We start from the raw sequence: 13,333 nt of genomic DNA on the forward strand, positions 1-13,333 counted from the left end.
AATATACTCTCAATGAAGTAAATTTATGAATGAAAATTAAAATGTATGACTTGAAAAATTGAGTGCGCAGAATCGCATCTTTAACTCTACGCGCGCTGACATACCTTTTAATATGTACGTTCTTACATTAATTAATTGATTCTATGCTATAAAGTTCCTGTCGCAACTAAGAATAATTAGGGCTTTGCGCTTGTCGATAATCTATGCGATTAGATTCGAACTTTAGCGCGTTTAGTGCTCATGTCTGGATAATGTTATTATCTCATTACCCTCGGACACGAGTCGTCACGACTTGCAGCTTTTTCCAAAAAACTTTTTTTGTTACCAACGCCACCTGCAGGCCATGTATCTAACGATAAGGCCAATAACTTTCGGCTTTGACGGCACGCGGACGCCGCACAATACTCATGCTGCACGTGGTCTGCAGGACAGTAGCAGACAAAATAACGCACGCTGCACGAGGCGACAATTTTCTCTTTGGCTCTTGACTTTTTTTTTGGAAATTTTGACAGTGATTTTCTTAACAATCGAAGTGAACAATTAGTACGCAAGGCCGGTCGTCTCGACGGGCTTATAAACAAAACAACAACATGTTGACCGAACCCAAATTAACGAACACCGAGCCGGATTTCGGCAAACCGGCAAAAAAATTAAATCCCGTGAGTTTTTCAACTCTTAACCTCTGTGAATCATTGTTGTGATTGACGTTTATTTTTTTTTAATGCTTATAATTCTAACATGATGGGTTTTTTTACAATTTTAGCTGCTGCAAAATTTGGGCACCCCCCACGTGGATTCGTTCAATTATGCAGTCGGAGATGGACTCGTTGAAGCAGTGAAAACAATGCAACCTGTATTTTACACACTGCCCAATGGAACTAAATTGGAATTCAAGTATGAGAGTGTAACAATTGATTCTCCCGCTGTGCCACCTGGTACTTTGGGGGTCAAAAACCATAGGGTGTACCCCACAGAATGTAGGCAAAGAGCTGCTACGTACAAAGGTAGAATTAACACCAGAATTAGTTGGAGTATGAATGGCAAATACATAGAAACCATTGATAAATGTATAGGAGAAGTTCCTATAATGGTCAAGGTATTTATTATGTCTCATGATTTTATTTTTCTTGTCATTAATTGTCAACTAACAATCTTTTATTTCCAAATCAGTCTGACCGGTGTCATTTGAAAAATATGTCACCTGCACAATTAGTTCAAGCAAAGGAACATGAACAAGAATTTGGTGGTTATTTTGTTGTCAAAGGGCATGAGCGACTTATCAGAATGTTGCTAATGACTAGAAGAAATTATCCCATTGCAGTTAAACGATCTGGTTGGAAACAGCGAGGTGACAATTTCACAGATATGGGTGTTTTAATTAGAAGCGTGAGGGATGACAATACAGCAGTGGTAAGTTTTCTGATGGTTGAGTTGTAATACATTTTTCATACATAAACTTGAATGATTGATAAAATTTTTTTCAGAACAATACTTTGCATTATGTTACTGATGGAAGTACTAAACTTATGTTTAGTCACAATAGAGTACTCTACTATGTGCCATTAATTTTGATTCTAAAATGTTTAATGGATGTATCAGATATTACTCTACACAATAAACTTACTGCTGGTTGTGAAGATGATGTGTATTTTAGCAATTGTATTAGTAATATGATGCGCGAATTGCATAAACAAAATTTACACTCTAATGAACAATGCAAAGCATACATAGGCAAAATGTTCAGAGTTAAAATGTATGAAATTCCACAAAGTTACACGGACGTTGAAGTTTGTGATTATATAATAAAGTAGGTAGCTTTAATAGCATAATTTATATTAAAATTATTTGTAAAGGCTTTGTCAATGAGTATATAAATAACACATTACATTTTTTTCTCAGAAACTGTATTTGCATACATCTTGATGATCCAGCAGACAAATTCAACCTTCTGTGTTATATGACTAGAAAATTATTTGCCTTTGCAAATGACAAATGTGTTGTAGAAGGTGCTGATGCTGTCATGATGCAGGAGTGTTTGTTAGGTGGTCATTTGTATCTGCAAGTTTTAAAAGAAAGATTATCTGTATGGCTTAATATTTTGAAATTAGTCATTGCAAAACGAGCTAGCAAAGTCGGAAATGCCTTTGTTTTTAATACTGGTAAGTAATTTTTATAGATGTATTAGTATTGTTCAATTTTCTCTTTTCATGACTGCATGCTTACTTTTCAGCGGAAATGGTGAATGCCTTAAAGAAATGTGGTAACATTGATTCAGGCATGGAAAATTTTTTATCAACTGGAAATGTGACATCTAAGTCTGGTTTAGGTTTAATGCAAAATAAAGGTTTAACCATTGTCGCCGAGAACATCAACAGAATGCGCTACATGAGTCATTTCCGATCGATTCATAGAGGTTCGTTTTTCCAAGAAATGCGAACGACCGATGCCAGACAGCTTCTTCCCGACGCGTGGGGTTTTATTTGCCCTGTCCATACTCCTGACGGAACGCCTTGCGGTCTGCTCAATCACTTGACGATGAACTGCATCGTTACAAAACATCCCGATCCCAAGCAAAAAGCGATCATTGAAGAAAAATTGGTCGATTTGGGAATGTGTCCTCTATCGCTAGAAGATGATTGGAAAAACTCGTATACCGTACTTTTAGACGGGAGAGTCATAGGATTAATTGAAGATAAAATCGCTGGACGAGTGGTCGATAAAATGCGCGTTTTAAAAATAAACGATGTCGTAAGTGTAAAAAATTGAAATTATTCGAAATAATTATTATCATGAGTTTTAAAAATGAATTCTTTTACGTGAATAGATTCCTTCTACAACGGAAATCGTCTTGGTACCAAAAAAATCTGTCCCATCTCAATATGCTGGCATCTTTTTGTTTACTGGCCCTGCTAGAATGATGAGACCCGTAATGAATTTATCTGTCAATAAAATAGAATACATTGGAACGTTCGAACAAGTGTATATGGAAATATGTATCACAGCAGAAGAGGCATACAAAGGGGTAAGTTTTAGATTTTTTTATAAAACATTAATTTTATTAAGATAATTAAGATGAAATAGTAACTAGATTTAATGCAATTTTCTCATTTCAGCTTACCACACATCAAGAGCTCGCTAAAACATCGTTCCTCAGTAACTTGGCCAATCTGATTCCCATGCCCGATTGCAATCAGAGTCCTCGTAACATGTATCAGTGTCAGATGGGTAAACAAACCATGGGCACGCCAGTCCTGAATTGGCAGCAACAATCCGAGACGAAGCTGTATCGCTTGCAAACCCCGGCTACTCCGCTGTTCCGGCCGGTCCATCACGACCATATAAATTTGGACGACTTCGCGATGGGAACCAATGCCATATTAGCCGTTATCTCTTATACCGGTTACGATATGGAGGACGCCATGATCATCAACAAATCCGCCTTCGAGCGAGGCTTCGCCCATGGCTGTATTTATAAATCAGAGTTCATCGAGCTGGAATCGAAGGACGATTACTTTTACAGGGATCCAAGTAATCAAAGTCTCGTTGATAAATTAGATGCCGATGGTCTACCTAGCTCGGGTAGAATCATTCGAGGCGGTGATCCCTACTATTCTTATTTCGACGGAGATAAAAAATGCTATCGCGTTGGAAAATATAAAGGCACGGAAGACGTTGTTGTGGATCATGTAAAAATGTGTGGAACATTATCAAGCAACGGCAATCGTAAAGCTTGCATAACTTTCAGGGTTCCAGTGAGTATATAGAGAAAACGAATATTTTTGTTTAAAATTTCAAAAGAACAAATGATTATATCATATTTTTATCTTTTAGCGTAATCCAAGTGTCGGCGACAAATTCGCTTCTCGATCCGGTCAAAAAGGTATCTTCTCTCAAAAATGCCCAGCAGAAGATTTGCCATTTACAGAATCTGGCCTCATACCAGACATCGTGTTCAATCCTCACGGTTTCCCAAGTAGAATGACAATTGCTATGATGATCGAAATCATGGCAGGAAAATCGGGAGCGGTTCATGGCTTGGCACACGACGCGACTCCGTTCAGGTTTACCGAGGATAACACAGCCATCGATTACTTTGGCAAACTTCTCGAAAAAGGTGGTTACAATTATTATGGCACAGAGACAATGTATTCCGGCGTCGATGGCAGAGAAATGAAGGCAGAAATATTCTTTGGAGTAGTTCATTATCAAAGGCTACGTCACATGGTGTCCGATAAGTGGCAGGTCAGTATCAAATGACTTTCAATTTCGGAGAAATCATCGATCTACTTTCGAAACTAATTAATGACTTTTTCAATTCAGGTGAGAAGTACTGGTCCAATTGACGTCTTGACCCGGCAACCCATCAAGGGAAGACGCAAAGGTGGTGGCGTTCGTTTTGGTGAGATGGAACGTGACGCCTTGATCTCTCACGGTTGCTCATTTTTGTTACAAGACAGGCTGCTCAATTGTTCCGACAAAGCAACGGTTAGTACTATAATTTACTTTATCTATCTATCCACGTGAGGAACAATGAAGATTGATGAGTTTATTTTGTTTTTAGGTGGTAGCATGTAAAAAATGTGGAACCTTAATCGGACCAATCGTCGAATATATGACGACTGATAGTGGCTACCGGGAACTCAAAGCAAGGTGTAGATTGTGCCAGGACGACGGTGATCTCGCCGAAATCGATGTTCCCTACATTTTCAAATACTTGGTTACCCAATTAGGCGCATGTAATATAAACGTCAAACTTGGTTTCAAAGACGTATAAGCCGAAATTTTTTAAAAATAATTGTTGTTATTACGCCAAAGTGATGACGAATGATTTATGTATAATAAAGTTACTATTTTAATTATTAATAAAAAATAGTTTTGTATCATACTATATATTTCTTGATAATAGATTTTTTTATTTTCATTAATACACATAAATTGTTTTAAATTTTAAATAACAATCATGAGAATATGTACATATTGCATATAAATCAGTGGTTCTTGAATATAGTATCTAACTTGACTCTTTAATAGACTCATTTAGAATGAAAAAAATTAAGCTAGTTACTTTTTAGAAGCTATAGAATCATGTTTGATTACGGTGCTTATTTTTAAAGATTTTCTTTTTAAAATGATAATGAATCAGAGCAGAAACTTAAAATGACGCTATGATTGAAAGTATAGTTAAGAATCTGAAAAAATCAAGCGCGAATCAGGAATTTTTAAAATTCAATGTACTCAAACAATTTATGCTATTGCATAATTTCCGAACTCTATTGTTTAATAACTCTGTGGTATTCTCGGAAGCAGAACCCTTATTGATTTATGAGATAAATAATTCAACACTTTGTATATAATATGATAAGAGTTTAAGCTTTAGCAGGAACTTGCTGACCGGCTTTGGATCCTGCTGGTCCAGAAGTACCAGTTTGTTCTTTTTCCAACTGCTTGCCCAAGTATTCCCTAAAAGTATTTAAAAAAATACATGCAACCTACTTGTTATCTGTTAAGCTTGCATGCAATAGGTTTGTGATCATAGGTTCATACCAATTGTGCACCATTAATTTCTGTACAGCCAGAAGGGCTTCGTATCTGACATTTGGGTCATCATGACTCAAAAGCTGCATCACTCTCTGCTTTCCTCCAAGCTGTTCTATAATGCTAATATACAAATTTTTTTTTAAAAATGCGCAATACGTAATATATCATAATCATCAAAATTTATAGCAACTTACTGCTTTCCTCGAGGATAATGTCTAACATATTCTCCAACGTCGAAACATGCGACGCTCAATACCAAAGGATCTTTGCTGGTATCAAGCAAGTGAACCAAAATACGAAGAAGTTCATAATTTTTCTCATTCAAGCGGCTTGAATTTTCACGCCAGAATTTGCTGGATTTGTGCACAGGCGACCATTCCAGGCGTCCAGATTTAACTTCGGTGGCATATTCATCGAATGAGCTCAAATCTTGCACTGAGACCTGAAGCTTGTCGTTCATAAACTCGATGTCATCGGTTATGTCTTCGTCATCAAATTTACGTTGACTCAAGATCGACAATTGCTTCAGTACTTTGCACTGTACCATAGCGATGCAATGTTCTTTAGCTACTTGAGAATCCTCCACTTTTTCAATCAAGTTCTACATAAAAATGAAATTAATTGCTTGAATTAATTGCTTATTCAAAAGAATTAAAAAAAGATACTATGAATATTTTTAATGATAATGCTGATGACTTACTCTGAATACTGCAAGGATGATTCTTGTTACTTTTTCCTTGACGGAGTCGCTCAAAATATCAGCCAGAATGGGAATGACATTGAACTTGTTCATTTTTTCAGCCAATAATGGATTGAAAGTAAGTACCCACAAACAGAATATCAGTTGGTATTGAACTTGGAAATTAACTCTTCCAGATAGAACACTTAAAAGAGTTGATATTCCATCAACAGAAACAAAAGCAAAACGATACTCATCAATGCGAAGCATCATTTGCAAACACCTGGCCACTGATTGAATGTAATCATTATTCTGTGAGAAAATAAATAAAGTGTAAGTACATATTCAACTGCCTTTACCTAAATCACTAAAAATCATTTTATAATATTCATATTAAAATATTTTGATGTGCCCAATCGTAGATGCATCAAACATGCATTACCAAGGCATTTTCATTATAATACTTTGCTTAAAAAAACCAAGTTATTAGTAATTTTGAAAATGTCGTTCAATCTACAATAAAATTACAATAAATAGCAAATAAATGTAAATAATAATACCAATAAATTATAAAGAAAAAAATATTAATTGAAATAAAAAATAAAATAAAAATCATAGTTACAGTAAAGTAGTTGTTATATCAATAGAATGTCAATGATAATTAATAGTATGAAATTCTTATCGTAATTTGTCCAATGTAGGTGCTTTGTAAATTTTTATCAATTATTCAAATAGCTCATTTTGTATATTTTATATATTAAGGATGTCTTTTAAAAATTACAGGGAGATGCATTTCACCAACCGGGTTGAGCATTTCATGTAACTCATTAGTCTCTCCAGCTTCAGTGGTATTGGTCTCCTGTACTATTTCAGCATGCATACTTCTCTCCTGAAGAGCCTCAAACTAGAAAACTCACTTTTTACTATCAAAAGTTTTAAAAGAAGGATTCAATTCACATTTATGTGAAAAAGCAACACATAAGGGGCTGGATCTATGCATAGGAAAAAGCACACATTTAACTGTACTCTCCTTCCACTTTTTGGGTATCACATCGTAGTGTACCCACTGTTCTATTAATTTTGACTATTTACATTGAAGAAAAATCAATAGATGATAGAATATTCATTTCTGAATAATCCTTAAAGTTTTATCATGTTGACAAAACAAAGCACCATTATTTTGTAATTATGATTTTGGAAGCTATTTAATGGCATTTAAACAGTCAAATCTTTGGTCTGTCAAAAGTTCTGTCAAATCAAACTAAATAAAAATTAAAAAGTAAAGTACAACTTTTAGTAATGTTAGTAGAACAAAAAACCAAAAGCTATTTTACAAGCATGCAACTAAAAAGCGCATTGGAAAAGATGAAACAACTATTGGTAGAGACTAATGAACGTAAAATTGTAAATTTAAACTTTTTTGTTAAACCTTCACAATAACCCTTGTACTAAACTACTATATGATTGTAATTATAAACTTACACTCAATTTCAATTGATCTTTCAACCAAGTAAGATAAAATTGAAGATCTGTTTTTTCCATTAGATCATGACTCCAGCATGCTAACTTTGCAATAATACGAGATGTCATATTCATGATGAATCCATCCTGTCTGTTTAACAAATTCAGAAATGGACCCCATACTGATTCCCTTTTACGATTTGAGTGTTCTCTGAAAATTTCCACACGTTGGCGGCTTTCCTGTTATCAAATTAAACATATCATTAGCACGTGAAATTTTTAGATAAAAACATAATGATCAATTAGATTGAAATACTAACTTGAAGCATATCATCGATGAGAGTGAGAATGTATTGGATGGTTTGATCTTTAGACACATGACCAAGCAGATTGAGAAAAGTTTTGGCAGCTTGTCCTGGATTTTCCTTTAATTTAGCTTCTCTTGCAGCAGGATCATTAACATCATAAGCACTTATGAAATCAAAATCCTCCCTTGAAATCATCTGAGACCTTAAAGAGTAACAAAAAATTTATAATGGACACTAATTGTACAGTAAATCAAATGACATTTGCAGGTTTACTTACTGACAATACGACTGCCAGTTGATGCGTTGGTTTCTGATGTCTGCAGCTTGTTGTTGCAAAATGCTGGTAGCAGCAAGCATATCTGATATTATAAAATATGGGCAATTATTAAATGGTAAATTTCACTTCCAATGCACAAGTAATTCCAATAAAAAAACATTGAAAAACGAAAAAAATTAATGGCTGGGAGTGGCTAATGTTTGACTTTGACGTTTACTCACCAATATTTTCATCAGGCAGAGCTGGAATGATGTCCTTAATATTGGCACGGTCTGCCATGATTAAAGCTTGGACTTTGTGCACTTATAACAAAATGTAAACGACGGATTTTTCACCGTTCCAGGATAGTTACGACGAGCGAGCGAGCCAGTGGTTGAGTGATGCACCGTACTTACACGACTAAGTTTTCATGTTACTCCACATTCGATCACAAGTCAGGTCACGGGATCTCATTGTGCTTACTGTGTGTGTCTATGTATATACGCCTGTGTGTGCGCGAGTCGAAAAGTTTGTCGCTGTCTGCGTCGCGTGACGTCACGTTATCAGCTGATAGGCTGGCCATCGACCAGGATTGATGGCAACACACGCTTACACTCGTGTACGAATGTGTTGCATACTGTCTCTCGCCGCGGATTCTGCCAGATTCTGCATGCATCGCACACACCTTCGCGTATACGAAGTACGCGAAACAACACATACTCTTGCTTTTGAGGTTCACCGTTCCAGATGAAATGTTTACCAAGTTCGTGTGCTGATCGTAACAAGTGCTTCGACTCTCTGCCCAGCGAAGCGAGCTGTCCAGCCAGTGAGTCGTAAACAAGATCTGCACGCCGCAGTCATGTTGACGTCGGCTTCGAGCACGCTCTCCAACAATGGATCGTCGTACAGCAACGAGAGAAGTAACGCCGGGGCCGCGGGCGAGCCCGAGGTCGGCACCGACTTCGTGTCCGGTGGATTCTTTCATGCCGATTACAAAAAGTTCGTTGGTTTTTCTTTTAGCACATTTTTGACAGCTTTTTCGAATGTCTATATCATTATTTGATGTTTTGATGTATAGGCACGATGATCTGAAGCAAATGCTAGACAGCAATAAAGATGGCATGAAACTCGAAGCCATGAAAAGGATCATTGGTGTATGTATTGATGTTTTTAAGATGTGAGATTATTACAAATGTTTTAAGTACGAAATCCAATTTTAGATGGTAGCCAAAGGCAAAGATGCCTCTGATCTCTTTCCAGCAGTGGTCAAGAATGTAGTATCCAAAAATATTGAGGTCAAGAAACTGGTTTACGTGTACTTGGTGCGCTATGCAGAGGATCAACAAGACCTGGCTCTCTTATCCATTTCTACATTTCAGAGAGCTCTGAAGGATCCTAATCAGTTGATCAGAGCCAGTGCTCTAAGAGTTCTTTCCAGTATTCGAGTGCCTATGATTGTTCCAATAGTGATGCTTGCCATTAAAGACTCTGCAAGTGACATGTCTCCATATGTAAGAAAAACTGCCGCTCATGCCATTCCCAAATTATACTCTCTAGATTCTGAACAAAAAGAGGAGCTTGTAAGCGTTTTGGAAAAGTTGCTGTCTGATAAGACTACTTTAGTTGTAGGATCAGCAGTGATGGCTTTTGAAGAAATATGTCCAGATAGAATTGACCTTATTCATAAGAATTATAGGAAATTGTGCAATTTATTAGTGGATGTAGATGAATGGGGTCAAGTTATTATAGTCAATATGTTGACAAGATATGTTCGAACTCAGTTTGTAAATCCAAACATGGATGTAAGTTTATACGACACTTGTAAAACTAAATTACCCAATTCAATTGATCTTATCAATACGTTTTTTTTTTTTCAAGGATCTCGACGCCGACGATCAAAGACCATTTTACGATTCCGATTCTGACGCGTCCGGGTCAATGAAACCAAAATTTTCGCTCGATCTGGATCATCGTTTGCTCTTACGAAACACGAAACCACTGCTGCAAAGTCGGAACTCGGCAGTCGTAATGGCCGTAGCTCAGCTGTACTACCACGCAGCACCACTGGCCGAGGCCGTTGTCGCTTCCAAGGCCCTTATTCGTTTACTGAGAGGACACAGAGAGGTGCAGAGCGTCGTTTTGCATTCCATTGCCAGCATATCAATTTCTAGAAAAGTAAGCTAAGTGAATCATAATTAAAGCTGGAAGCTAGTGAAAATTGTTACACCTTGCCCATTTTTTATTTTTAGGGAATGTTCGAACCGTATTTGAAATCGTTTTTCGTCCGAACATCCGATCCAACTCACATCAAATTACTCAAGCTGGACATACTCACGAACTTGGCGACCGAAACGAGCATCGGAGTAATTTTGAGGGAATTCCAAACTTACATATCAAGCAGTGACAAGGAATTCGTCGGCGCGAGTATTCAAGCTATCGGACGCTGTGCGAGTAACATAAAAGAAGTCACTGATACTTGTTTGAATGGTTTAGTCTCGTTATTGAGTAACAGAGATGGTAAGTGCTACAAAAATGTTGACAATTTATTATCAATTTTCACACCAAGTATCAACACGCATTTTCTATGTGTAACAGAAACCGTAGTGGCCGAGAGCGTAGTCGTCATTAAGAAATTGCTCCAAACTCAGCCGAACGAGCACAAGGATATAATAGCTCACATGGCGAAACTCATGGATTTCATTACCGTGCCTCAAGCCAGAGCCTCGATCCTGTGGCTCCTGGGCGAGTACTCGAATCGCGTGCCAAAAATCGCTCCGGACGTCTTGCGCAAAATGGCCAAGACCTTCGTCAACGAGGAGGACATAGTCAAGCTGCAGACCCTGAATCTAGCCGTGAAGCTGTACCTCAACAATCCCGAACAGACGACGAAATTTTGCCAATACATATTCCAGCTTGCCAAGTACGATCAGAATTACGACATACGTGATCGAGCTCGCTTCTTGAAGTTCTTCATCTTCGCCGAGGAGGAGCGACAGCAGGAGGCCGACAGCAAGGACCTGACCTCGCAAGCGAGAAAGATCTTCCTCGCTCACAAACCGGCTCCGACGCTGACGACTCGCGTGAAGGACTCGGAGTTTCAACTGGGCACCTTGTCGCACTATCTGGACATGCCCTGCAACGGTTACAGGCCGTTGCCGCCGTTCCCCGAGGTCGCCCCCGACTCCTCGGTGAGAGACGTGCCCGACCCGACGGTCACCTTCGACCTGCAGAACGACCGAGTGGCTCGCGGCAAAGGCGACAAAAAGAGCAAGAAGCTGCGCGAGAAGAAGAAGAACTTCTACTCGGACGAGGACAGCTCGCCCCAGGCTTCGGACGATGAGAATTCCATCGGCGACGAGAGCGGCAGCAACGATTCCGACGACGACGACGCCGATAGCGGCAGTAACAGCAGCAGCGACAGCAGCACCGGCAGCAGCGGTACCAGTTCGGAAGAGGACGATGAATCCTCCGCGTCCAAGGATACTCCGGATCGAAAGACCGTGAAAAAAGTATCCAATAACAAAAAAGCAGTCAGCGACGAGGACGAGGACGACGAGGAAGACGACGATGAGTCGGACGATTCCGACGAGTCCAGTAGCGAGGAGTCCTCTTCCGAAGATTCCGGCAGCGAGCCCGCAGTGGCGAAGCCAAAAGTTTCGTCGGCTAGCAAGAGCAGCAACAAGCCAGATGCCAAAGTCGAGAAAAAGCCCCAGCCAAAAAGTAACTTGGATCTTTTGCTCGATCTAGACGAGGGTAAGTCGATCTCGCGCGGTAGGATTTTCAATTACGACGATTCACAACGATTGTTTATTCGCAGTTGTGCCAATGACGCCCATCATGACGCCGAGTTTGGGCGGCTTTCTCACTCCCATGATGCCGACTCCTTTCGCAACGATCGCCGACGGCATCAGAGAGGTCTCGAGCTCCTTCGTGCCCGTCAAGAAGCACGAGCTGCTCAACAAAGTCAGCGGCCGAGGCTTGAAGTTGGAGTACCGATTCACTCGCTCGCCGCATCTGATGAATTCGACGTTGGTCAATATCGAACTCTTGTTGGCTAACGAGAGCAACGAATTGATCAAGGATATTCGCGTTGGAAATAAGGTTGGCTCTATACCATCGCTATTTATTGATTCAATTATTTATAGTACAAACATCTAATATCTTACAATAATTTAGAATTTATCCCTTGGAATGAGCCTCTGCGAGTTCTCGACCGTACCAGTTTTACAACCCAACTCATCCCTGTCTTGTTCGATCGGTATCAACTACAACGACTCGACGCAGCCAGCGTCGTTCAACATAGATTTCATCGTCAAAGACGAGCTGATATCTCGTAGCGTCGCGATCAAAGCGCCGATCGGCGAAATCATCAGGTCCGTACTTCTCCCGGAAACGATGTTCAACGCTGAAAAAGACAAGCTCAAAGGCATGAACGAGCACACTGCCACGTTTGACTGTGCGGAAAGCAAAAAGACGCTGTGTCAAAAGATCGCGGAAGCTGCGAATCTAGCCGTCGTCTCCAACGACGACGAGAACATAAAGTCAGTCAGCAATACGTTATTTTTCCGCCTCTATTCTAATGGAACGATTTGAAATTAATTTTGTGTAATTTCTTTTTTGTCAACAGGCTCGCCGCTCGAACGTTAGCGTCCAAGTCACTGGTACTAGTTACCGTGAACACGAGCGTCAAGGACAATTTAAGCGTCTGCGTTAATTGCGAAAAAATGGTTATCGGCTCGATGCTGCTGAACGAGCTTAAAAGTGCTTTAAAGTAAAAATCTCGCATTTATGTGTATTATGTTCGGTGGTTGATAAAAAAAGCTCTATAACTCGTCCAAGATTTATAAACAAAAATATATATATATATTTATTTTCTTGCAGTCTGAGGAGTTTTATGTTGAACGGTCTTTAAAATGAACATGTATTTTAAATGAAAAAAATATCACTCTATGTATAACAATGACTGTGGTAAAAGACATTTTTATATTCTATAATGCATAGGCAATATATATAATTTATGAAAGAAAAATAAAAATAAAAGAAATCTATTTGAAAAGTGGGAGTTTTAAATTTCTTCATCGAAACCGGTCA

General features: G+C 38.8%; 3 protein-coding genes across 4 annotated transcripts; 2 read left to right on the forward strand and 1 right to left on the reverse strand.

Annotated features, from left to right (window-relative positions):
• The first annotated feature begins 388 nt into the window (after positions 1 to 388).
• Positions 389 to 4,827, forward strand: LOC106657225 (DNA-directed RNA polymerase I subunit RPA2). The gene is made up of 11 exons (XM_014378614.2): positions 389 to 659; positions 764 to 1,096; positions 1,171 to 1,410; positions 1,485 to 1,807; positions 1,900 to 2,159; positions 2,231 to 2,748; positions 2,825 to 3,022; positions 3,114 to 3,752; positions 3,832 to 4,242; positions 4,321 to 4,485; positions 4,562 to 4,827. Exons 1-11 carry the CDS (start codon positions 591 to 593, stop codon positions 4,772 to 4,774), a joined length of 3,369 nt encoding a protein of 1,122 aa, XP_014234100.1. The 5' UTR covers positions 389 to 590; the 3' UTR covers positions 4,775 to 4,827.
• Positions 4,828 to 4,890: 63 nt separating this feature from the next.
• On the reverse strand, positions 4,891 to 8,670 carry LOC106657287 (V-type proton ATPase subunit H). 2 transcript variants are annotated; one of them, XM_014378700.2, is made up of 9 exons: positions 8,485 to 8,670; positions 8,264 to 8,345; positions 7,999 to 8,188; positions 7,700 to 7,918; positions 7,020 to 7,121; positions 6,239 to 6,529; positions 5,733 to 6,139; positions 5,545 to 5,658; positions 4,891 to 5,460 (listed from the first exon to the last, which is right to left on the reverse strand). In XM_014378700.2, the coding sequence occupies exons 1-9, from the start codon at positions 8,540 to 8,542 to the stop codon at positions 5,367 to 5,369; spliced, it is 1,557 nt and encodes a 518-aa protein (XP_014234186.1). In that variant the 5' UTR covers positions 8,543 to 8,670; the 3' UTR covers positions 4,891 to 5,366. The 2 variants fall into 2 exon arrangements, with proteins under 2 accessions (XP_014234186.1, XP_014234188.1); XM_014378702.2 differs by lacking the exon at positions 7,020 to 7,121 and having other exon boundaries at positions 8,485 to 8,669.
• A 145-nt stretch (positions 8,671 to 8,815) lies between these two features.
• LOC106657286 (AP-3 complex subunit beta-1) lies at positions 8,816 to 13,275 on the forward strand. Its single transcript, XM_014378699.2, has 9 exons — positions 8,816 to 9,241; positions 9,321 to 9,396; positions 9,463 to 10,044; positions 10,121 to 10,417; positions 10,492 to 10,759; positions 10,838 to 11,995; positions 12,060 to 12,343; positions 12,419 to 12,783; positions 12,870 to 13,275. Exons 1-9 carry the CDS (start codon positions 9,102 to 9,104, stop codon positions 13,015 to 13,017), a joined length of 3,318 nt encoding a protein of 1,105 aa, XP_014234185.1. The 5' UTR covers positions 8,816 to 9,101; the 3' UTR covers positions 13,018 to 13,275.
• Positions 13,276 to 13,333: the final 58 nt, after the last annotated feature.

The sequence above is a fragment of the Trichogramma pretiosum genome, unplaced genomic scaffold (assembly GCF_000599845.2).
Source record: "Trichogramma pretiosum strain Unisexual culture from Peru unplaced genomic scaffold, Tpre_2.0 scaffold66, whole genome shotgun sequence".
NCBI lineage: Eukaryota > Metazoa > Arthropoda > Insecta > Hymenoptera > Trichogrammatidae > Trichogramma > Trichogramma pretiosum.